This window comes from Fringilla coelebs (assembly GCF_963513975.1).
Source record: "Fringilla coelebs genome assembly, chromosome: Z".
NCBI lineage: Eukaryota > Metazoa > Chordata > Aves > Passeriformes > Fringillidae > Fringilla > Fringilla coelebs.
In genome coordinates, this window is record NC_140031.1 from 11687845 (window position 1) to 11713855 (window position 26011).

Consider the following 26011-nt stretch of genomic DNA (forward strand, 5'->3'; position numbering starts at 1 on the left):
AGCTTATTAGAAATACTGCCTGCTCCCAAGAACTTGTGCTGTGTAGCACAAACCACTCTGGAAACTAATTTTTCTTGTCTGAATAACAACTTCAGTGGAACAACATTTTTGTAACTGAAGTTACTACCTGAATTGTGGCCAAGATTGAAGATTATTATGACTTAAGCCAATTCTCTTATGACTCTAGAAACAGTGGTCCCGGGCAGACCTGTTCTTTCAGAAGGAATTCTTCTCAGAACAGATTGTTAGACTGGAATTCATTGGAATGAACTGTCCAGGGTGTCGGTGGAGTCACCATCCCTGAAGGTGTTAAAGAAACAACCTGATGAGGCAGTAAGTACCATGCAACAAGGATGTGACCAGTCAAAGGTTGAAGGTGATGATCTTAGAGGTCTTTTGCAACCTCATAAATAATTCTGAGCTCTTCTGGCCTGCAGTGGTCTGTGATCAGCAAATTCCACTGAGTGGGGCACCTCTCAGCAAGTCTGCTGTACTTGGAGGATAATGGATCCTGGGCTGATAACCCCACTCCTGGAGGCTCAGCCTGTTGAGAAGTTGCAAAAGCATCCAATGTGAGTATTTTCCTGACCTTGAGGGAAATTTTTCACAAGTGATCACCTTGTACATACACCTTCAGGTCTGCATGTGTGCAAGTGTGAATAAGCTAAAGCAAATATACTACGAATGTTCTCTTTTAGATTGTTAAGTAATTTAGGTTTTAAGGAAGCTAGGCCTGAGGTCAATTATTGTTGTGCTTACAGTAAGCTATACAGAATTTTTTGATAGATTATTTAAAAATCAATTAAATGTGCTATTAAGTTTAAATGCTGTTAAAACATTTAAGCCTAAATAACTGGTCAAGTCAGGGCCAAGTGGTCTAGTCTGAATCTTGTGACCCTACAGGACTGTCTCTCTTACTCATTTTTATCCTTAATCCTTTCCTATCCTTGCCCTTTTTCCATCTCCAGCCTACACATAGATAATTTTTGTTTGGTTTTAGTTTTAGGTAGATTGATTTTAGGTTCTAGTCCTATTTAGTTCCAATTTTTCCCGTTTGTGCTTTAACCATTGAATAAGTAGAATGAATCTTGCTGACAAACTTTGTTGCACAGTCACTTAAATATTAAACCTGCCTTGGCCACCACCTTTGCTGGTGATTCTTTGAGAGACCTAAAATAATCATTTGCAACAGTAAACTGGTAATGGTAAGTATTTTCTCATAACTAACCTACAGATTTATAATGAGACAGCTTAACATAAAAGGTATGTATAGACATAATATGTATGTATATACATATGTTACATATGTTTACATAGATATAGAAACATATACACATAAAAATAGATGTATTCACTAAAATTTATTCTGAAATATTGAAAACATTTACACATATGAGCTACCACTGTTAAAAAAAAATCCCACCACAATGCAAATAAGCATCTGCCTTTATAGTCACATCATCTGCTTCCAAAATCTATTTGCATGTGTGCAAAAAATCCCATATTCCTGAAAAAAACCCAGGGAGTTCATGTACTTTCCATTAGAGAAAAGTAAACAAAAAGCAACCAAGAAAAAACACCCAAAAAATATGTAAAACCATGTCTATTCATAATAAAATTTAATTTAGCATTTCATATATAAACATTCAAAGGAAATTTAGAAGCTAAGGTATATTATATTACAAAAAGTAATATAACAGCAAAAGCATAGGTAAAATTTTAAAGACTAAAAGGTAAAAATATTCTTTCATAATGACCAAAATGGGATCAAAGTGAGAAACAGACAATACACAAAAAGTGACAGGAGAGAGAGCATTAGACCGATGATTCTTTTATAGTTTAACTTGTTTTATGAAAACATCTTACAGTCTAACTTAAAATTAAAGATGGTAACAGCATATCCACTTCCAACGATGTAAAACAATTCAGTTGCAGGGGGTTGGAACTAGATGGTCTTTAAAGTCCCTTCCACCCCAAACCATTCTATGGTGCTATGAAATTGTAAAAAACATATTAAACTTAAGATCAATGAAAAGGCTTTAGGGCAAGATCACGAAAGCAGCACAGTTCAGGCAGCAACAAATATATGGTCCCTGTCTGCTACAACTGCTAGTTTAAAACATGATTTCAGAGATTGTCCCTCAGTTGAAAAATAGGCTACACCCTATTTTTGTAGGGACAATCAAATAAATGGACAGCTCAGTATCCAGCTGTACATAGCACACTGAGAATTACTCCCAAGTTACATCAACTAATGAGCTGCTACTAAATAATACATGCTAAAAGTCAAATGCTAAACTAAGAAAAAACAACAAATTAGAAAATATGGTTTAACCTTCACCTCACACGTGTTCTCAGGCATCAGCATCTTCTGTATTTAACTCCTATCACAAATGGATTTCTGAGTCATGGCAATGGAATAAACAGTAATTACTAGCAACAACTATAAATTACAACATATAATTTTTTACTTCATTAAAACACATAATCTGCCTATACGAGCAACAAAAGGACCACACCTGTCACAAATGAGATCCAGCATATTGATCATAATGTCAAGTCAAACTGGTTCCTAGTGATTTAGCTGCCGTCATTTTGTTGCAAGGACTACTGTTTTGTGTCCCAGCATTTGATTATATTTTCTTTAAAAAAGAGCATGAAATGGGTTAAATAATGAACAAGCTCCCAAATTAGGGGGAAAAAGCCCCATAATCCACAAAGACAGAATTTCATATTATACCCAGTTTAAAATTGTAAATAAAAAAAAATACTAAGCTGTATAAGAACAGAAATAAAACTGTTCACATATGTGAAAAAAATTCCCAACTTTACAACTTGACTGAAAGCAAATCTTCACACAGTGTTACAGTACTGTAGCCAAAATATTAGAAGAAAATAGAAATGCTTTTAAGCAGATTACATTGTTTCTCAACAAGTAACTACTATAGATCTGTTCCGCTCAGGAGCCATAACAGTATAAACAGGTTATATTACTGGAATATGAAAAACAAGGTCACTTTAAGCCTCTAAGTCTGTGTGACTGGGATATGGATATGGCACATGTGGTCATTTTCCCATTAAAATAATTCATCATTATAATCCTTTCTTACATTTTTAGGTTACTGACATTTTAAGGACTGAGCAAGGAAATATATCAATGTTCTCCAGCTAAACAAATAGATCTCACCTCCTTTAATTTTTTTTTGTCTCTCAAAACACTTTATTTTTTATTGCTTATGAATGGAGTCTGAACTATAAGGCCTGTGCTTCATCTATTTTATTATTTTACTGATTTTTTTTTCCACACAGCTTCACACCTAAGAGTCTAGAAAAAAAATGATGATTTTTTTTTCCCCCAAAGAAAATTAATGAGAACCTCTTGCTCCAGTTTGCTCACGTTCAGGGTTACTACTCATTGCTGGCATGCTCTGGGAAAGTGGAATTCCTGTTCTGTGAGGCACCTCATAGCCAGAAAAACCGCTTTAATGAGAATTACTTCACAAATGGTTGTGTAATCTCTATCCTGAACTTCATTATTAATGATTTTATCTTCCTGCTTTACATACTTGCTGGCTTGAAGGTGGTGAAATGTTTCCAAGCTTTCACTGTGCCAGCAATACAAAATGTATGTGTTTCATATTACATAATGAAAATGCTTATCATACCTTGGTAGTTTTTGAGAACACTGTGATAAATCCAGGTCCATTAAGCAGTTTGCTAGCAGATTTCTGTTTATCTTAACAAAATTGTAATGGTCATATACCTGCATTTTTAAGCTGTCAGTAATGACAATACTTCATAAAATCTTAAGCACGGCACTTTAGGACCTTAGGCTTAACTTCTTTCATGTTAATAATTAAAATAATTTGTAATATTTAACTAAGTTAAATATTATGCAACTTTTTTGTTGCAATTTTTTTTTTCCTGGCTGCTGTAGATCAGCAGATTGTTAAAGAGCTAGTGATAGGATTTGCTAGACTGTAATTGGAAGGCAGAAGTATTTCTCCTAAACTCACACATTGTCTTCTTTCTTTTGTGGAGGTATCCTGTACATTTAGATTAGGACTTCTGCTAACATTGCCAAGACTGAATTTTACATCCAGTCTCACAGAATCATTAGGGTTGGAAGAGACCTTCAAGATCATCCAGTCTAACTGTCAACAGAGAACCACCATTTGCACCCTAAGTGCCATATCCAGGCACCTGTAATACAAAACCTTTGTGGGAAAACAAACTAGTTTTACAGACTGCTTAATATTTGTAAGAATTTTTGGTCTTCTAGTATTTCTGAGATATGAAATACACAGGAAAAGAAATGGAATCTCAACTGAGTGAAGGAGAAAAAAAAGTCCTCTCTTCAGTGAGGAAATAGACAATTTAGAAAGAGAAGGGATAGCAGAAAGAAATGTGAAGGACAATAAGCAGGTCTTGCATAAGAGAAAACAAAAGCTGGTAGAAATTAAGCTAGTATGCTTTCTGAGTAAGCTCACAGGAACAGTGGTCAGTTAAAATTATAGTAATATCAGTTGAGTAAGGAGCAGGAAGACAGGATCATAACAAAGCAGAGGCTGGAGAAATATTAGTAAGATTCAGCTAGGGTCTGAAATGGAACTTATGTAAGAATAACAGAGGGTCTTCTACTACTTTTTATGTTTAGTAGTTTTACTCTTTCTCACCACAGGCTTTGAATTAATACTCTATTTATTTCTGAAACACTATTCCAGAGAACTACAATTACAGCATTAAAAATGTAAAGAGACTATATGTGGAATGCACACTACACCTGATTATCTAAAACACAAGGATAAATAAGGCTTGCAAAAGGAATAATATGGCATAGTATCTAGAGTTGTCTTAAAAACTTCTTGACTCATACAAGGACAATGCATACAAAATAAGAAATTAAATAATTTACATTTTTGCTCTCTCTTGCTCCATTTTTCCCTTTTAAGGCTTTATGCTTCAACTCTGAAAACAAGCTTAGAAACTGAGACAAGTCTTTCAACTACATGGAAATAGTTCAGAGTCTAAATGGTGACAAGACATCAGCCAGAGAGGGTCAGCATCACATTGAAGATGAAGAGAACAACTGTAACTTTCTCATCAGGGTAATTGGAAAGCATTGTCTTATCACAGGATTAACTTTTGAAAAAGTAAAATATGGATCACCATTACAAGTTAGCATAAACTTCTAAATGGCATGCTTAGAGGTTATGGCCACTACACCTTAGCCCAGACTGTTAAAAAGTGGACAAGTGAACTCAACAGATTAACAGAATCCTGTAAGAATTTTTCCTAAGCATTATCATTCATCTTAGGTCTCTATAATATGCATTTTACTGATTATGACTGGATTTGGATTAAAACCAAAATTTAAAACCTCAAAATTAAAACCTCAACTCCAAACTGTTTTCTCCTTTAAGTAACAGAAATATCTCCAAATATCTCTTGCTAAACCAAACTGTAATTACAATTAACTAACTACTTTTACAGATTTGACACCTCCATTATTTAGTAATTACATCATTTATTCTTCCATTATTTGTCCTGAATTTCCTGAATTGTCCTGAATATCACCTTGCAAACATGTGGTTTTTTTTCTGCCTGTTAAATTCCACATTACAATTTATGGCATCATAAGCCATGGCTGAATCACACCTGCATACTTTGAACAGTCTGAAGGATCCTACCTGAAAACAAATTATCAACAATAAAGTCTTCTTCACTAATGCGGATATGTTCATCATAGAGAAAACAAACGCTATAAAGATGAATGGGAAAAAGGTACCATTTTTAAAAGTTTGTTGTGTAATTCAAACAGAGTATAATAAATTACAAGGTTCAACAAAGCAAGAAGTTACTATTACTGAAAAACTGTACTCCAAGGAGATGTTCTAATGCTGACATGTTATACACAGGATGGAAGTACCTACTTTAATGTTACAAAAAGGCTGGAAGTAGTAACTCACAAAAACAGACGTGAAGGGGACAACAGAAACAAACTATCTAAGTGTCAAAAACTCTCATGAGGAAAGCAAGGTTGCTTCCTCTATTTCAAGAGAAGTAAGCTAGTGATATTTAATGAAAATGCTATAGTCATTCTCTTCCTTTTGAACAAACAAATCCAAATAATACATAGCATTGGACAACAGAAAAGAAGATAATAGAATATTTGAGTTAGAAGGGACCCAGAAAATGTTTAAAGAAGGTGTATTTCTGTAGTTACTTAAATTTCAACAATGTCATGTTGAAATAAAAAGATCATTACAACTGTGAGTCACATATAAAATTCAGGGGGGAAAATGTAATTATTTTACTTTCTATTGTAATGAGTAACTTTATGGGAAAGAAACTACACTGCAGCAGTAAGAAAGATATCACAATTTTTTTGTTTATTTATCATTTGAAACACTGAACACTGTGTTTGCAAAAGAGCTTTCAAAATCACTGTATGTTTTAAAAAAATTATTTAAAAGCATATACACATGTGCTTGCACACCCATACACAATCTATACCTATTTTTTGTTAGAAATCTTCATTTGTATTTTAGTAATATCTGACATTCTATATCTAGTTCTTTTATCATGGAATCAAACTGTTAAAAACACTCATTAAAAAGGATTGTTGAACAGAGGTTCCCTAGGCAGCTAATTACAAGCAGCAGCTGTGTAACTCCATAAACAGAATTATGTGCCTCTTAGGTTCCATGTCTCATATTATACAGTATACTATTAAATTGTATTTACATAACCTATATACAAAGGTGGGATTAATTTGATGCTGTATCAGCTGTAAAATCTGTCACATACACTTATTTCTTGTTTCAAAATTATAAGCAGTTTTTTGTGCTTTACCTGGCCCATTTAATCAACATCAGGCATTAATCCATTAAAAATATATTCAAACCAAACCACAGAATTGAACTGATTTCAAATAAATTTAGTTGTGCTTGCCTTTTCTAGCTTTGCATCTTTTCTTATTCCAAATACAATGATAAAGAATTATATGCTCATAGAAAACAAAAATGTACACCTAAATCTTGGCAAGACACTTTTCTCAAAGTGGAGGACCAGGGTTATTCTGTTATAACCAGGAGGGTTATTCTGTTCCAGTAAGATTCTTCTGATTTGTGCAGCATGTATTGGTCATGTATCTGCAAGGTATCAGCTTTAACAAAAGAAATTTTTGCTGCTATCCAATAGTATATGGACCAAAAGATAGATTAAATTGACTTCACTTATATATCTTATTAATTAACATGCAAGAGAATTCTTGCCACAGAAAATGTGAAAAAATTTTAAACTGGAAAAGAAAGAAGAATTTATTAAATTGTTATGAACATTAGGAATTCTACTCAAGGCTATAGTAAATTTCAAATCTTCCACTGAACAGAATTACAAAGAAACAAGAAATTCTACTAGTAACCTGTTAGTGTTTGTATAAGAAAACATCTAATACCAGTAGGTACCCACTATTGTAACTGCAGCTGAAAAAGCTGTCTTGAATAGTGCAGCCTGAGCATCTGTATCTGTTACTGCCAAAGAGAAGCAACAGTATGGTGAGAGGTATAAAAATACAAAGGGCAGAATGAGCTTTGATGTCAGTAACTACCACCAAAAAGAACAAAGAGTCACCTCTTTACTGACAATGAAGATGGATCTACCTGAGTATATGCCCAGATTAAGGATACTTCAAATTCAGTAAGGTTTCCAGAAGAGGCAGGAAGAAAAGAGTGCATTCCGACTATTGTTAATGATTCATACTGACAAATGCTGCTCCTCTGCTGGTAAAAAAGAACTTGTAATTGATACAATTTCTTTGGGAGCATTCATTCTGCATAAAAGGATAAACACACTGACAACTAGCTGATCCTAACGTAAAAAACAGCTTCTGAAACCCAAGGGCAAAACAAAATGTGCTAGACTTCAAATATAAACTGGGTGCAATGAGTTAGAGCATATGTTTGGAATAAGGCACAACCTACATATGAACATGGGCATAATTATGCAAATTTGAAGGTAGATGATCAATGGTTTTCCAAGGTATTTAGCAAACAGATAAAGTTTTTTTCCAGTCATAAGATTTTTTAAAGCTGATGTATTCACCAACTGCTTTTGTGTGTGCTTGACAGCCTAACCATGATTTTCTTCAGTTTTAATTTCAAATCTCATTCATATAACATTTCTCTGGGATGAAGCAGGACATCTATCATCCCTCAGGGGAAGGAATTTCAAAACTGTAATCTGCAAAGATACTGTTCTGTCCAGATGGCAGGTGCCAAACATCCATATTTGAATTAAAGAGCTTACAAAGTATGTCCAAGAAAGGTACTGAAGGGGCTTTGGGCCTCCCACTCTCCACATGCCTCAAATGGACAAAACGGATAAATTTTTGCCATTGAACCTAAAGAACAATTCTAATAGTTTTTACCATCACTCTGGAGAATGAAAAGAGAATGGCTAGTGTTGCTACTTTAGAAATCTGACATAACACATAATTCAGAATGTAAAAACACATAATTCAGAATATAAAAACAAAATGCATGTAATAAGTCTTGGCAGGACAGAAGGGCTGGGGCAGTAGATGAAAAAGAGAAGAAAAACACATAATCAGATGTGAAGACCTGAGGAATATGAAGTAGGAAATAAACAAATATATGGGTAAGAATAATTCCGATTGCAGGAGACAATAAGAATGAACTAAAAGAACTGGAAATGGGAATAAGTTAGACAGCTGGGGAAAATCAGAGGCAGAGTTGCACACTTTTAGAGGCTTACTACTGGTTTAATCACAGAATTTTCTGCACTGTTTCATGATTTGAAATGATCCATCAGTTACAGTAAGGCAGCAATGCTTCCCCACACAAGTTGTTAAATTTTTGTCATTTGTTTAAAATGCTTATCTGTAACACAACTCAAAACATGAACAATTGGATGGCTTTTTTTTTCATCTTTCACTACAAACTGTGTTCAGTCATTCTATATTAAATCAAACCTTTAAACAGAATTCTACTTATTTTAAGGCAGACTGTTTATTCCTGTTTAAATCTTCTAGTCAGAGCACATGTAATCAAATAAGAAACTGCTTATGAATAATTCAAAGTTTTTTTAAAATTGCATTTCCATAGCCATTAAGCAGAGGCAAAATACTATCCCTGTCATTATCAGCAACTCCTACACTCAAGAAGAAAAGAAAACATCTATTGGATCAAGAAGAGAAGAAAACATCTATTGGAATCAGCCTGAGAGCAAAATTAATACTGGCATAAGAGGAGAGAAATGAGCGACTTGAAAGATAAATCATTATTGTAGAAAAGAAGTTATATTCTGTGTACTAGCATTACCGTGCCATGATGTACCACTAATTTTTTATTAAAAGAAGGAACTGGGCATATTAGCCCATAGTCTTTCCTTTGTCTAGATACATCAAAATCACTTTGATTTTAACTATTTACATCATCAGTTCTACCCTAATTAGCTAAGTACTGTTGATTAAAGAACAATGTTGAAAACCTGATGTTTTACCAGGAATACTTCCAATGTAGAGCATGCTTGACCAATGTTCCCTTTCAACATAACCAGAAAGAGCTATCCAAGGCTTTTAAGTGCTGGCATTTGTTCCTAGAATTCTAGCCAAATTCCAGATCACTTGGTTACATTATGCTTACTTGAATTCCTTCTCTACTTCAAAAACAGACACACTATTCTTATTTTTATACTCTAAAAACATAACTGAACAGAATTGTTAGTACACAATAGCCATACTATTTCTGAAAGAAAAAGCAGTTGCATTTCAGTAACCTCCAAGAGGATTCTAGTTACATTTCACACATTCTTTAATAATGCTGGAAAAAACCACAGTAAAAGAATGTAGGACAAATGTGCACAGTTAACGAGCATTTATTGAATAACAAAGATAAAATACTAGCTGATGAGGCCTTGAGAGTATTGAAGTACTACTCAAAAATATTTCAGACCATTGTTTATAAAGCAATCCATCCATAAAATTATATTCTTACAATTTAGCAGCCTAGAAAAATCTGATTTATTAACTGGATTTTTATCTTGCAGAAACACTATGCCAAAAAATGAATTAAACTGTGCATGACAAAAACGAACAATCTGAACTTTACTGCCTTCTTTTTTCTAAAAAAAGCCAGCTGGAGAGAGCTTTCATTCATCTACACCAAGCACACAACTATTCTATACATAAAAGAATGACTACAAGAAAAATGTTCACAGAATTTTAGTTCTGACTGTATTGTGACACAGATGTGAGTGGATATGTGTAATTACTGGGGTTGACTAAAACCATCTTCTGACAGTATGTTTTACATACAATTTCCTGAGGCAGAGAAATAGTGACTCAGAATTTCAACTCTGTTTAAGCCATAGAACTAATGGAATTTGTGTTGCCTTGATCCTCTTTGTTCCATCTCTAATGGAACCCTCTTAGCTAGCTACCTGTACCAGTCACGTTGCTCAATGAATCTTTGTTCAGTTCCAGTCTCTAATCATCAATTTTTTCTATCCCTTGCCTACTGCTTTCCCCTACTACTACTACTACTCCTATTATCCTTCCTATAAGGAAGCACAGAATCCTCAACCCAAAATGCCCAACTTTCTGATAGATAAAAGTAACTATAAAGGAAAGTGGTGATAAACCCAAAACCAAACTACTAAGAAGAAGGAGATACTTAGAAATGGGTAATGAAATTCAGTGAAACCACAGTAACGTCTCCAAAATAAAAATGTCCTTAATTCCTCATTCCTTTGTTTTGCGCACTTGTTTAAAGCTGTATCAACATGCCAGTCTCTACCTCTCTTGTAATTTACTGTGTCCTTAAGATATCTATGTACTTATTATTCAGAGAGGTTCTAATAAGCTTCTTACTTCCTTTCGTTTTGCTTATGTGAATTTTTAATCTGTCAGGCAGCTTGGTTCTTTCTTTTTTTCCACCATTTATACTCAGCTTTTGCTGTTCTGATGCTTTCTTTTACCCTTTGATGCTTGAAATGGTTAAGAAGCATTGTCTACCTCAAAGCTGTAAAATCTCTCCAAAAACTTTCGATCAAAGTCATTAGTGGCCTTTTGAAAAAACAACCAAACTAACTAACAAACAAAAAACAAACCAAACCCCTTTAGTAAGTCTCTGAGTAGTCTCATAAATTAAGCCAAACAGCATCAATATTTGAAATGCTATTCCACTCATATTCCTCTCTCCACCATAGTGGATTGTAATTCCTGCCAAGCATGTCACACTGGAGATAACAAATTGTCACTTTAAACTGAAAAATCCTTCAGTCCTTGATTTAAACATGCAATTGCTATAACTAAACTAAATGGAACCACGTTGTCTCAGATGCAGCCAGAAAGACTTTGCTTAAGAATATTAAATTATCTTCTTCCTTACTTAGTTATCAGTACAAAAAGGAATCACAACAGTCAGCCAGAGAACTCCACTTGCTCCTCACACTGGAAGCACTTTGCCCTGTCTCTTAAAAGCGTCAGAACTTCTCTGCACTTCTCTTGCCTTAATCTTGCTCAGTAATTTACTGTGACTTACTCAAGGTGAACCTACACACTAATAATCCATTTTTCAGTACAGAAAACAATGCACCCAGTCACAATACTTTCCTGCACACAGCATAGCTGTAACTTTCCAAGCCTCATTATATATTATCAGTATTGAACACACTTTGTAAATATAAAGCAATTATTTAACCAGTGAATGCAGATCTTGCATATGTATTGTATGCAGACCCATTAGTATTGCTAAGTGTTAGCTCTGCAACTGCTTGAAGTGGAGGACTTTGTTTTGCAGGACTGGTACAGCAGTCTCACACCCCAGTGTTCTTTGTGCGGATAATTAAAAGATTAGAATATTGAAGCATTGGTTCAACCTGAAAGTCAGAGGGCTAATGTTCTTGTTTAAAAATAACAGAACAGCTAGAGAGCTGGAAAAAAAAAAAGAGCAGATGATCAAACTCAAAATACACAAAACAATGCAATTGTTTGCATAATGAAGGGTAATCTAATTCTTTCACACAAAACCAGGTTAAGTTATGGAATCCCTTACCACAAACCACCATCAACATCAAACATTTACAGAGACTCAGAATTGTCTGCATGTGTTCATGGAAGGAAAGGTTAATTGTATTAGCTTATGTCAATGCATAAAGACCTTCACCACATTCAATGGTGGCAGGAAGAAAATTCTGTATGGCAATGGAGTTGCTAACAGATCTTAGTATATGATTTCTTTCCATTTCTTCCTCAAAATGTTTTTTTGATTATTGTTAGAGACAGGAGACCAGACTAGACGTACACGGGTTGTGACTCAATATAACTGTTGTCTTGTGGCAACAGAGAAAACCAAGTTAGAAGTCAGGACAAGCTTCCATGGTGTTGTTCTAAGAGCCAGTAGGGGCCATGGAGCTGAGAAATACACCGAGCAATCACCTGTGGAAACTTGGTAAGCACAAACCTCATGATCATGATTTTTTTGTTTAGAGCTTATTCCTTTCCTGTCCTCAGTACAGACATGAGGACCCACAGAGAGTACATGTAAAGGACGAATAAATTCAAAACTAAGTTTTAAAGAGGACATGATCATTCAGTCATTGTCAGAGGGGATAAATACCCTGAGATTAGCTCAGGTGGTTAGAGCATAGTGCTAATAATGCCAAGGTTGCAGATTGAAACCCAGTACAGCCTATTTGCTTAAGAGTTGGACTTGATGATCCTTGTGGATCCAACTTCCAACACAGACAATTCTGTATTCTGTGATTCAAATACCATAAAGTAAAATTAATAATAAACTGGGAGGGAAGAGTGAAAAGAAGGCCTAGGAGAAGTGAAGGCTACATAGCCTCTTTGTAACTTCGCAGGAAAGAGAAAATCCAAGCAAATAATATAAACCATAACATTACAAGTTTAAAAAAAAAATAAATATACAAAAAATTTTTTTTAAAGTGCGTTTATAAACAATCCTGTTGATACCAGAAAAAGCACATTTTGGTGCACAAAAGGAAACTCCTTAACACAGACTCTTCAATTACTCCATTTTAGTTTATTGCTATTACTGGTGGCACAGCTTCCCTCTAAATGCAATTTAATTCAAGAATTCAGGTACAGTTTAATTTTCCTTTTCTTAATCTTAGTTGTATTAAATTGCAGAATTAATTCCCCCAACAATTAATTGTCTTGAAGATTTAGAAGTATTTTTATTGTCCTTTTGTGATAAAGTTTATTGATATTCATCTTTAAAACTGGATTTTGCCATTTTATTCTTTATGCACACCACTACTGTGCCCATGTCATTCAAAATTTATGTCCAAGAAACCTATAGGCTTGGTCACATCATTTTTTGCTCCTCATGTCTGCAGTTTCTTTCAGATAGGCAAAAGGAATGAAATGTAACAGACGATCCCTGACACTTCAATTTCTGCTCAGCAGGTTCCTGTCTGATGTCTTCTATTCCTTAGACGATTATAAATTCAGCCTGTAAACAATCCTCACCTTTTTCAAAGCAAGTCCACAATAAGATGCATGAAGTTTAAAATAAAGACAGAGCCTTAGGTGAATAATTCATATGCATTCCACAACCCCGTATTACTGACTAAAACCTACATCATTCAAAGTACAGAGTCCTGTGAAAAAACAGTTTGGAATGCCCAATGGTATTCCTAGCAGAGAAGAGCACAGGAAGTATACAATGTTATTATTTAAAACACTGGTTTCAACAAGAGTAGAATGAGAGAAACACTTACTTTGTTTGTTTTCTGCAATTATTTTCCTTTAAATGGTCTTTGGGCTCAGCTTTCACAGGGCAGAACACAGACATCTTTCCAAGTTCTTAAATTCAGGGAAAGAATGAAGTAAAATTTATCAATACATTATGTCATCACTTCTCAGAATAAAGAAAGCTATGTTCATTTGTTAAAACAGATATAGATGAAACAGCAAGCCACTACTGAGTTAAAACATGCAATTCCACTTCTTTCTCATAGTTCTAGCTTATCTGAGTAAGATTTTACTACGTTATCTCAACAGACAGAAAAACTCCTGCTAATTTTCAATAAAATCAGGTGTTTAGAAATGCACTGAATATGATAATGAACTTGAAGGAATAAATTCCATTTAAAAAATAAATCTAAAGACACAGGAAATACCAGCCTTTCAAAGTCAGAGGTGATATGGAAAGAAGTTCTATACTTAATATATATCAATTCTGGTTTGCATGTTTTAAATTAACGTAAGCTTCTGATAATGACTACTTGCAGCAACCCCTAACTGTACATCAACATAAATACATATACATAGATTTCTGGAGCCATGGGAAAAATTCCATGGTGAAGGTAAAATTTGTTTGTTCTTTCCTCCCTGAAACACCAGAAAAACCCTCTGATGATAGATTCACCCTACAAATACAATCATAAAAATACTAAAAATTTGAACATTTTTCTTCCCCTAAAGTGTGTTTATTTTTATAAATTCAGATGTATGCAAAACTTTCAATCTTTAAAAGAATACAAATATCAATTTAAACATCTGTCCTAAAAGTACTTCCTCTCTCTTGAAGTTTTCTGTTACTTCACTCATTCATGCCACTGACTTTACTCTGACCTTTTCAAAATTTATAAATACCTGGGCAGTTATACATTTATATTCTTATTTTCAAGGATTTAATTTGATTTAAAGCACACCCTCGGTCAAAGCACACAGATTTAATCTGAGGAATTCTGTTTGTTCTCAAGGAGCAGAATCTGTAACATTCCAAGTTAATTGTCACTTTTGAAAATTATCATTAGCTTGTTGTCTGTCATTAGCCACTAGATCACCTTGTTCCTGCCCTTAAAATAATTCTTCACAATTCCGTATTGTTCCGAGAGGCACTTGAAAACTTGAGCAGTTAAAATAACTTTTCCAAGAAAAAAAAAAAAATGGCCATTTTAAATACCCACTATATGCAGTGCATTTTCCAGATGCAGCTCTCTTCCCTGTTGCTTCGGCGTTTTATTACACACGCTTCAACTAGGAGCACTGGAACCAGTGCATGGCTGTTTCGGTGTGATTCTAAAACAGAGATGACTTAATGCAAACAAGAGCTGAGCGAAGCCAGTCTCGGCGGGGCTCGCCCGGAGCGGGCTGCGCTCCCGCCCGAGCAGCTGTCTGGCGCAGGGACGCTGCCGAGCCCGCTCCGCCCTGCCTGTGCGGCGCGTCCCGGGCTCCTCTCGGCACTCCCTCCCCCTTTCCACACGGCGCCAGCACAGTAATAACGTGTGCTCTTATGAGAACGGATTTGGGAAAATCACCCTGGATTAATTCCCTTTCTCCCGACAGGCTGCGCTTTGCAGAATCACAAGAATCATTCAGTTGAAAAAGGTCTTTGAGGTTGAGCTAGTCCAACCTGTGAGCAAGCACCACCGTGGTCAACCAGACCACGGCACTGAGTGCCACATCCAGTCTTTCCTTGGACGCCTCCAGGGACATGACTCCACCACCTCCCTGGGCAGCCCATTACAGTGCCTAATCATCCCTTCTGCGAAGACTGATTCCCAGCCTTTCGATCTTTGCCCTGCACCACCCTCACCAGCTCACGAGCAAACACGGCGGGCGCCGGGCTTGGGGCGGAACGGGGAAGTGGCTGTTTAAACAAACACACGTGGAAGGCGCAGCCGGGGCAGGCAGCGCTCCCGGAGCAGCTCCGCGCCGGCAGCCCCGTAGGACTCCGAGGCAGCGGGAAGAGCTCGCAGCGACCCGCAGAAACCCGCCGCACTCCCCGCTGCGCAGGGCTCGGCCGGGCCCGGCCCCGCCGCGCCGACCCCGCCTCAGCCCCCGCCCGCCCAGCGCCTCCCCCGGGGCCGCCCCGCCCCGCCGCGCGCTCACCTTGCTCCGCGCCCGGGGACACCCGCGTGCCCGCCCGCCCGCCGCGCCTGCGCGCCCACGCCACCCGCGCCCCGCCTCCGCCGCGCAGGCGCCGCCCGCGGTCGCCGAGGCAACGGGACGCGGAGCCGGGCGGCGGCGGCGGCCGCGGGCGCCTCACGCCATGTCCCAGATCCTGTGCGAGTGGCTCAACCGGGACGTGAAGCTCTCCCGGCGCATCGGTGAGTGGGGCCCTGCTGCGCGGGGACGGGCGGAGCCTGGCCGCGGGGACAGTGCGGGTTAACGGGGTCAGGGTCGGGCCGTCGTGGGGTCCCCCCGCGGCCACCCCCCTGAGGGGCCCGCCCCCTTCCCGCCAGCACGTGCCTCCGCAGGTACGTTTTGAGTCTTCGTGTGAAAGGCAGGGACTACAAGATTGTAGATCCTGAGAGCTAGAGAAGACCTTCAGGACCACCCAGTCCAACCAAGCAGCCAGCAGTGCCCCTGTAACCCCTGAACCACTAAACCACATCACCCAGTGCCAGATCCAGACACCTCTTGAACACCTCCAGGGATGGTGGCTCCTTCACCTTCCTGGACAATATATTGCAATGCCTGAAAATTTTCAAGCCGAAGTTAATTCTCCTCAAGGGACTGGTGCTGCTCTCAAGAGATGGAAGGTGCTCAAACTTAAAGTGCTAATAAGGACTCTAGAGAATAAAAATGAGTTTAATATGTTTGGAAAGTAGTGCTTTGTTTTGAATGGCAGCTGTTGTGCTGGCATTGGAAAAGCATTTGTTCTGCAAGGAAGGAACAAAACCCTCAGAAAAATTAGAGAAATGGGCAATCACCAGCTGCATGAAGTTTCATAAGATCCCACATTCTGCACTTGGGATGGGGCAACCCTTGTTGTGTGTATAGACTTGAGGAAGGAGAGGCTGGAGAGCAGTGCCATGGAGAGGCACCTGGGGCTCCTGGTCAGTGCTGAGTTGAACAGGAGCCAGCAGTGCCCTGGCAGCCAGGAGGGCCAACCCTATCCTGGGGACATCAGGGACAGCATCACCAGCCAGGCAAGGGAGGGGATTGTCCTGCTCTGCTCTGAGCTGGGGCAGCCTCACCTCGAGTGCTGGGAGCAGTTTTGGGTGCCACAGTGTAAGAAAGACATGAAACCATTAGAGTGTCCAAAGGAGGGCAAGGAGGATGGTGAAGGGTCTGGATAGAAAGCCATACAAGGAGTGGCCAAGGTCACTTGCTTTGTTCAGCCTGGACAAGAGGAGACTGAGGGGAGACCTCAGTGCAGTTACAATTCCCTCATGAGGGGAAGAGGAGGGGCAGAGACTGAATTCTGCTCTGCGGTGGCAGCACCCAAGGGAATGGCCTGAAGTTGTGTCAGGGGAGGTTTAGGTTGAGTGTTAGAAAAACGATCTTTCCCAGAGGATGGCTGGGCACTGGAACAGCTTCCCCAGGGCAGTGGTCACAGCACCAGCCTGACAAGCTAAAGAAGTGTGTGGAAAATGCTCTCAGGCATGTGGTGTTCGGCGCCTGGGGTTTGCTGTGAAGGGCCAAGAGTTAGACCCAATTCTAATGGGTCCTTTCCAAATCAGTGTATTCTGTGATTCTGTGATTGTATAAGAGGAGCACATTAGAGCTAGCTTTTTTTTTTTTTCACCTGCATTTTGTATGGAAAATCTAGCAATTATAGCTTATATTTTTACAATCTCAGTGGCAATTATGACAATGTTTGCATTTTAACACTGAAAATTGGAAATTACTATGTAAAGCTGATGTTGCAAAATGACTACACAGAAAGTATATTTATTTGTGATTTGAAAACTATTACTGTTAGACCAATCTCCTAAAATTTCCTTGAATTATTTGCTAAGCTCTGGATTTAGTTTTGTTATAAACATGATAACAAGTTTTATTAAAATTAACATTTTGATTCTTTTAATTATTTTATCTAAAAAACTCCAAACAATAATGAAACCCACAAACTTAGTTCCAGGATCATTTCCAGAAGAATTTTCTACTGGCTACCTCCTAGGAGAACTTCTACACAAATATGGTCTTCAGGATGACTTTAAACAATTTTCACAGAACAGGTTAGTACATATGGATAACATTTGGTCTCCTGTATAAAGTAACAAGTCTCTTACACAAAGTAGACAAAATATGTATTTCCTCAGCTGGGATTTGCTAATGCACTGTAGAGTTTATTGAGATTTAAAATATTTTTCTGTAATTCAAAAGCTAAGTATATTTGAGGCATTTTGTGTTTCTAGAGAGATTGATCATACTTCTTCAAGAAAATTATGCATTTTAATTGTAATTACAAAAGTACCAGGTTAGACCAGAGGTTCAAAAAGCCTTTCAAGGATGTCTTTAAGATTGGAAAAAGTGGAACTCTGCCCATGATCTGTGTAGAGTAAGGAATACAGTGTTGTGTTGTGTTGTGTTGTGTTGTGTTGTGTTGTGTTGTGTTGTGTTGTGTTGGTGACCGTAACATCTTCGCTAAAATGAAAATGTTGGAGAAACATTATGAGGCTTTGAGTGGAGCTCTGGCAGAAGATCATATAAGAATTTATAAGTTTACAAGTAATCTGCTGTAATATCTATAATCAAGAAGAACTGTAAAATGGGAAGTTGAAAAGTCTTGTGCAGATTTGTGAGCTTTTATACCTTGATGATGCAATTCATGAGGTTGGCTTATGCTGTGTTTTGTCAGACCATGGTGCACATGAACATCAAGGGTTCCAGGCTGTACAAAAATCCTGTTTCTCCTGAACCTCTGCTTTTATGTTCTTTGAACTTCTAGTGTAATCACACCCTTTCTTATCACAAGTCCCACCAAATTTTAGGAGAGCAGGTTGAGCACAGCTAATAGAGGCAGCCAACAAAAAGCAGTTTCACACAGCAGTTCTTGAATTCTATTTCTAGGACTTCTAGATTTCTTAGGAATTTCTGGGATCATTGGAAAACCCCAGGTAATTCTTAGAGTGCCTGCTGTTGCTGGGAAAAATAGCTTCAGGAGGCTTTTATTTCTCCTAGTAAGCTCTAGTAAGCTCTAGCATCTTCTCAGAAGTTTTCTCAATTTTTCCTAGTAAAAACGTGCTTTGGGCTCTTGTCCCCAGGTGATTAGAGAGGTGCATTTAGTGAAGATGCCCTTCAGCAGGTGCAAGAAGTGATTGGAAACTCTGTGGAGATGGTTTATGTGTCCTCAAAAAAGATGGGGATGCATGACAGGGCATGATACTCAGTACCCACTGGAACAGCTAATCAGAGTGTCAGAGGCCTCAACTTGAATTTCTCTCTAGTGAAAGGAGTGAATTCTCCTGTCTCAGACTGATGGGAGTGCCTTCATCAGGGGGAGGTGGTGACTTTCCCTGCAGAGGTGTGTGCTCATGGAGGAGCTGTCTTATCAACTCAAGCTACTGCAGAATGAGTTCAGTACACTGGGTCTTCTCTGAGACACTGCAGATACAGGAACCTGGACCTGCAGCTGTGCTGAGGGAGAGGCAGGCAGAATTGTTGTGTTAGGAAAAGGAGGTGACTGGCAGCTGGTGACTTCTGTGAGGAAAAGGAAGCTGTCTGCTCTTCCTGCTGAATCACAGCTGTGGAACAGGTTCATTGCAGTGGTAGCAGGTGAGTGCTGGTGGCACTGTGTGATGGAACGTCTGAGCAGGTGAAGCATAAACCACCCCAGCACACCAGGGGGAGCAGGTGTGGATAGCAGTGGGAGAATTTCTCCTGCAGGAGATGGAAGTGCCATCAGCTGACATCACATGCCAGCCAGGGAGGTTTGCTGCATGCCGGAGGTTCAGTCCGGAGCTGCAGAGACTTGTCCAGCCCTTGCACTAATATCCCTGCTATTCCTCTCTGTGAACACCAAAGACAGTGCCAGAGACCTTGAGGCAAAAGCATGAGTGCCCAAGTATTTATTTTCCTCTCTTCTGCTGGTGGATGGGCTTGATGAGGAATGGATAGGTTCTACAGGTTAACAAGTGGTTGTGCAGCTGCTGCCCGCCACAGGGATTTGCTTTTCTCTAGTCATAGGATCGTCTTTTGAGAGGGAAGACTGCTAGGAAGAGATGGGATCCACCTGACCAAGCTGGACAAGAAACACATTGCCAATACCCTGGCAAACTTGGTGAGGATAGCTTTAAACTAGGAATTAGTATTGATGGAGAGGTTAAATTTCAAACAAGAGAAGAAGTGCTGGCCGAGACTGGCAAGCAAGGGGAAGCTGATGTGAATAAGAGCAGGACAACAGTGCAGAGGGCTGCTCACCCTAATGTATGCATGGAGTTAAGGACGTGCTAAGACAGGATTATGGGAGAAGCAGTCACACCTTTTCTAAATTACTCTACAATTTTTTTAAATCACACAACTGACTGTTTTTCTGAAGTGCCTATATAGTAATGCATGCAGCATGGGGATCAAACAGAAGAAATTAGAGACCTGTGAGCAGTTGCTGGGTAATCATTGCCATCACAGAAAGGCAGTAGGATAGCTCCCAGGACTGGTGTGCTGCCATGGCTTGATTAGGCTCTTAAGGATGGACAGGCTGGGAGGATGGGGACGAAGAGGAGCTTCCCTCTGTGTGAGGGAGCAGGAAGGTCAGGACCTGCCTCTGTAGTGGTCATTCTTAGTTGTCTTCCTGCGTCGAAAAGATGGCAGAGTATGGCTTCATTCACCAGCTTCTCAAATGAATATCTGCCATGCTGAGGCTAAAATGCTTAATGTCTTTTCTATCTTAGTCTATTAATTAAAACTCACATTCAGAAACCCCAAGTCCTTGAAACTAACAGGAAGGTCTGGTCTGCAGCAGTTGTTTACCCTGTGTGATCTGGAAAACCTCTAAGGATGAAGACTACACTACCTCTCCAGGCAATTTATTTAAATATGAAATTTGTATGTATTTTATACATGGTTGCCCTCAGTGAAAAAAGGTCTTGTCTTATGTCTAGGCAGAAGGGCAACAAGAAGGGCTTTTACAGGTATGTCCACAGCAAAAGGAAGGCTGGGGAAAAGGCGGGCCTGCTGGGATATGCAAAAGACTAAGGTATCCCAAGGCCCTGAGACATACAGGCAAGTCTGTAGGAAGAAGGTTTTAACCATGGAGAAGGAACAGTTTAAGGAACATTTAAGTAAATTAAAATGTGCAGGTCGACAGGACCTGATGGCACATACTCAGGCTATGTGATCTGGCCAATGTCATTGCTGGGCCACTCTCAATAATCTTTGAAAATTTGTGATGATGGGGGAGTCCCTAGGAACAGGAGACTGCAACTGCTGCTTTTCTCTTCAAGTAGTGCAAGGAGGGAGAAGTAGAGATGTACAAGCCAGTCAGCCTCACAGAATAAAAAGTTAAGAACTTCTCAGTGTATGTCAGGTGATTGCTGGCAAGAAGGCTCATCTTAACCTTGAATCAATGGCAGAAAAATGCTCAATACTTGTAAACTTCAGGTCAGTGTGTAAGAAATAAAGCATGGACTGTTACAGTCAGAATAATGAGCTGCTGGACAGTTTAATCTAGAAATAAGATGAATACTGTGGTACCAGAAGGTTAGGCCTTTCTGTAGAATTATGCTGGATCTTGGCTGACCTCAAAAGCTAGTTGCTCCATGTGAAGGAACTATTGTGAACACAAGCAATAGAGCAGTATAGAAAGCATGATCTTCTGACTCAGACTGAAGTTATGGATATGTCGGATAAAATTCAATATGCTCGTTGTTATAAACTGACAATTTATTGTTACTTGGTTTTGCCCTGTATATCTGTGGGTCTTGAGTGCTTTTTCATGACAACATACATATCAAAAGAAATATTAGCCTGCAAGCCACTATCTTAGTTTCATATGTAAATTTCACATTTAGAGCATTTCAGCACTGCTTTAACCTGCGTGTCTCTTTGTTTTTCTTGGAGAAAAAATATGTTGTAAAAGTAAGTAAATAGTACAGACACTTTTTTTTTTGTAATTTCTTACATTTTAACTGGTGAGAATTTGAGAGATTGATACAGTTAATGTAGAAACTTCATTCAAACTCCTTGTGTGTTTTGTGGATGGTATACCATTAGCTGCAATTGCAGATTAGCTTTTGCTATTAGATTTACTTTGTGTGCATGCATATCAGAATTTATATAATCCAATGTGGTCTTTATCCTTTCAAAAAGTTATGCATACTAATCCATGCAGTTACCTGTACAGCAGTACAAAACTTAAGCCAAAGTGTGTATCACATTATTTAAGAAAATCCTCTGTGGGTTGTTTTTTTTCTGCTCCTGTCATCTTATGAGGTAAGTGTCATGACCATGCTTAAAGCAGCAACTTGGAATCGAAAAGAAGTTTAAGTTCTGGGTTTTTTTGTTGTTGTTTTTAATCATACAGAGGTGCAGATGCAAAAATTAACAATTTTTCTCGCCTGGAACCCACACTTCACCTCCTTGGTGTGCAATTTAATCAGAATATGGCCCAAGACATCATGACAAGACAGCATGGGGCTGCAACAAAGCTTTTATATGAATTGTATATTGCTTTAGAAAAAAAGAGGGACAGGAGGAAGGCAAAGCTCACTGGAGTAGGTGTGGGAGCAATGAGACCTGCAGCAACTGCAAAGCTTACATCTACTGAAACTGGAAATCAAGAGGTAACTAACTATGTCTGTTTTGTATAAATACAAAAATATAGCATATTTACACCTACCTTTCAAGCATGTTATGTGCTTTCCCTCTTTACTTTGTAAATCTCCTATTCAAAACCCAATACTTATAAGGAAAAGAAGCAGTTCTTTGAAATGTCTTATACAGTGGGTTTGCACAGTTTATCAGGAACTCAATAGGGTATTGATCTTCTCTGTTCTGTGTTTCTTTGTTTTGATTCATTCTTTGTTACCTGCTCTGTTTTCAAGCTTTCTACAGACTTAAAATATTATAACAACAAAAGCTAGTAGTTGTTCAGCAGCTGCCTTTTTACTTGTTTGATTGCAGACTGCATTGCGGTCTAGGTATCAACTCAGACTAATTTCCACTCCAGGAAACCTATTTATAACTGTGTTCAGCTCTGTGCCACAGTGGTTTGATTCATTCTGTTGCATGTCTCTCCATATATTTGTACTGCACTCCATTCTGCAGCAACCATATGCTGAGAAATATAAAGAGAGAAAAATAAAGGGAAATGAGAACATCTAAGAGGAAGTCAGTGTTGATGTGGTAGGTTCTGTTAAAGACTTCCTTCTTGTTTTCAGTAGTAATTTTCAGTATATACAGACCATTATTTGTTATCAGGATGAGGCGTTTTTAAGATGGTATATATCATGCATTAAATTCAGCTGGAAGGCTATTTCTGAAAAATAGCCTTCAAGCAGAAGTTTGCCAACAAGTACAAAGATAGTACCAGAAAGTCAACATATTACTTCACCTGTAGAGGGATAGCTTTAAGGAATTGAGCAACTGAGAGTAGGTTCTGTCTTTAGGCAAGTTCAGAATGACATTTGAATCATGGAATAGGAAGGTTGAGAAATAGAGAGAGAAACAGAGGTTAGAAAGAGCCTCTGGAACTCAGTTTATTCCTGCTGCACCAAGCAAAGCCAGCCAACCTATAGTAGGTTCCTCAGGACCTTGTTCAGTGTGGTTTTGAATATCTACAAAGCTGGAGACTTTCAGTAAAAAAATGCTTCCTTACCTCCCTTGGTGCAGCATGGGACAAATCCTGTGACTGAAGTGCGACTGGATGGCTGCAGACTGTTCAGAAACGACTGGAGGGTAACAAGAGGCTGAGGGTTTGCCTTCTATATCAAGAGGTGGTTTGGATGTGAAGAGTTGTCTCTGAGGGATAGACATGAGCAGGCTGAAAGCCTGTGGATAGAAATCAGATGCCAAGGCAAAAAATTGAACCTTGTGGCTGGTGTTTACTATAGTCTTCTTGACTAAGGCAGGCCTATTTGACAAAGTCTTCTCCAGCTACAGGAGACATACTGCTCGCAGGCTCTTGTCCTGCTGGAGGTCTTCAACCTTCCCAACATCTGCTGGGAAAGTAGCACAGGGAGTCGTAGGCAATCCAGGAAACTCCTGGAGTGAAAAATAACTTCTTGAGCCGGGTAATAGCCCTACCAGAGGGGATGTGTTATTGGATCTGATGGTCACCAATACAAACAAGTTAATTGGGACATCAAGACTGGAGGCAGCCTGGGCTGCGGTGATGGGGTTGGCACATGGGTTCATGGTGTTTTAGTCCTGAGGTATCAGATAAGGAGTAAAGGTAGATCCCTGAACTTCAGGAAAGCAGACTTTCAGCTCTTTAGGGTGATCACCTGAGAGGCTGCCCTCAGGGACAAGGGAGGAGAACAGAGGTGGCAGATCTTTAAGGAATTCTTCCATAGTGAGCAAGAGCTAGCAATTCCCAGGAGCAAGAAATCAGACAAGGAAGACAACAGACTGGCTGAGTTAGGGAACTGCTGGGAAAACACACACAGGCAGCTGAAGCTGGGGCAGTGAGCTGGTAAGAGTATAGAGATGAAGTATTATTGTAGGGATGGAGTGATGAAGGCCAAGGCAGAGCTGGAACTGAACTTGGGAAGGGACACAAAAAATAACAGGAAGAGCTTCTACAGGTATGTTAAGCAGAAAGGAAGATCGATAAACAATGCTGGAAAACTGGTAACAGCAAGAAGATGAGAAGACAGAGATACTCAACTGTTTTTGCCTCATTCTTCACTTCTCAGTCCACAACCTCTTGAGTGGAGGGACAGGAGGATGGGAATTGGGGGACAGGCTCATTAAGTGGGCCCATGGAAACATGATGAGATTTACAAAGGCCAAGTGCTGGTGCTGCACCTTGGTAGGAACCACCTCTGGCACCAGCACAGGCTGGGCATGAGCAGCCCCAGAGCAGCCCTGCCCAGAAGGACTCGGGGGTGCTGTGGCTGAGAGGCTGCACATGCCCTGCCATGGCACTCACAGCCCAGAGAGCCAAACGTGTCCTGGGCTGCAGCCAGAGCCCCGTGGGCAGCAGGGCAGGGAGGGGATTCTGCCCCTCTGCTCTGCTCTGCTGAGACCCACCTGGAGCACTGCATCCAGAGCTGGGCTCCCAGCACGGGAGGGACAGGGACCTGCTGGAGTCAGCCCAGAGGAGGGCACTGAGAGTGATCAGAGGGCTGGAGCACTTCTGCTATGAGGAAAAGCTGAGACAATCAGGATTGTTCAGCCTGGAAAAAAGAAGGCTTCAGAGTGACCTAATTGCAGCCTTTCAGTACCTGACATAACTGAAGGGAGCCTACAAGAAAGATACAGAAAGACTGTATCTTGGGGCATGGCACAACAGGAAATGAGCGACTGCCTTCATACTGGAAGAAGGTAGGTGGTGGTGGTAGTAGTAGTAGTATCTAGTAGACTAGATATTAGGAAAAACTCTACTGTGAAGGTGGTGAAGCACTGGCACAGGTTTCCCAGAAAAGTTGTGGATGACCCACCCCTGGAAGTGCTAAAGGCCAGGCTGGATGGGACTTTAAATAACCTGGTGTAGCTGAAGCTGTCCCTGCCCAGAGCAGGAGGCTTGAAACTAGGTGATCTTTAAAGTCCCTTCCAACGCAAACCATTCTGTAATTCTATTCCACATGTCCTCTTACTGGATACCAGGGACAAGAGTACAGCACCTCCCTCTGCGCTTCCCCTCCAGAGGAAGCTGTACAGAGCAGTGAGGTGTCCTTTTCTGGCAACTAAACAAAGTTTGGCATCATTCAAGTTCAAATTTCTAAGTTCTTTTCTACAGAACTGGTCCTGATTTTTGGTTTGGACATGTTTGTATGCTTTTCTGTGTACATTAACACAGAAAAACACAGTTGGAAGCAATGGTCTCAACTTAATATGTTTACTGCTGTTTCTGACTCTTCACTGCTGGATGTTTAGCAACTGAAAACTCTAGTGCCATATCAGAATGAAACAAAATCCAAGATGGTAACAGATAAGAGAGCTTGTGTGCATGTTGCAGTGCAGCTGAGAGCTCGGAACCTCCAAGAAGAGCAAAGAGCCCAAGACACTGAAAAAGTGACTAGTTATTTTTATACAGTTCTGAAGAAGTATTTTCTGAAGGTTATGTGCTTAATGAATTAATTAAAAGCAGTGTGAAGGCTTTCTGATTCTGTGCTACGT

The 26011-nt window shown here is 39.4% G+C and overlaps 1 protein-coding gene across 1 annotated transcript in view; it reads left to right on the plus strand.

Moving 5' to 3' along the window:
• Positions 1 to 16052: 16052 nt before the first annotated feature.
• Positions 16053 to 26011, plus strand: part of SPEF2 (sperm flagellar 2) — a gene marked incomplete at both ends in the record, with an annotated part of 98676 nt that continues 88717 nt past the window's right edge. The window contains 4 exons of the mRNA XM_084224692.1: positions 16053 to 16110; positions 17865 to 17967; positions 22254 to 22512; positions 25769 to 25906. Coding sequence (XP_084080818.1) covers positions 16053 to 16110; positions 17865 to 17967; positions 22254 to 22512; positions 25769 to 25906 — 558 coding nt within the window. The remainder of the gene's footprint in view (positions 16111 to 17864; positions 17968 to 22253; positions 22513 to 25768; positions 25907 to 26011) is intronic.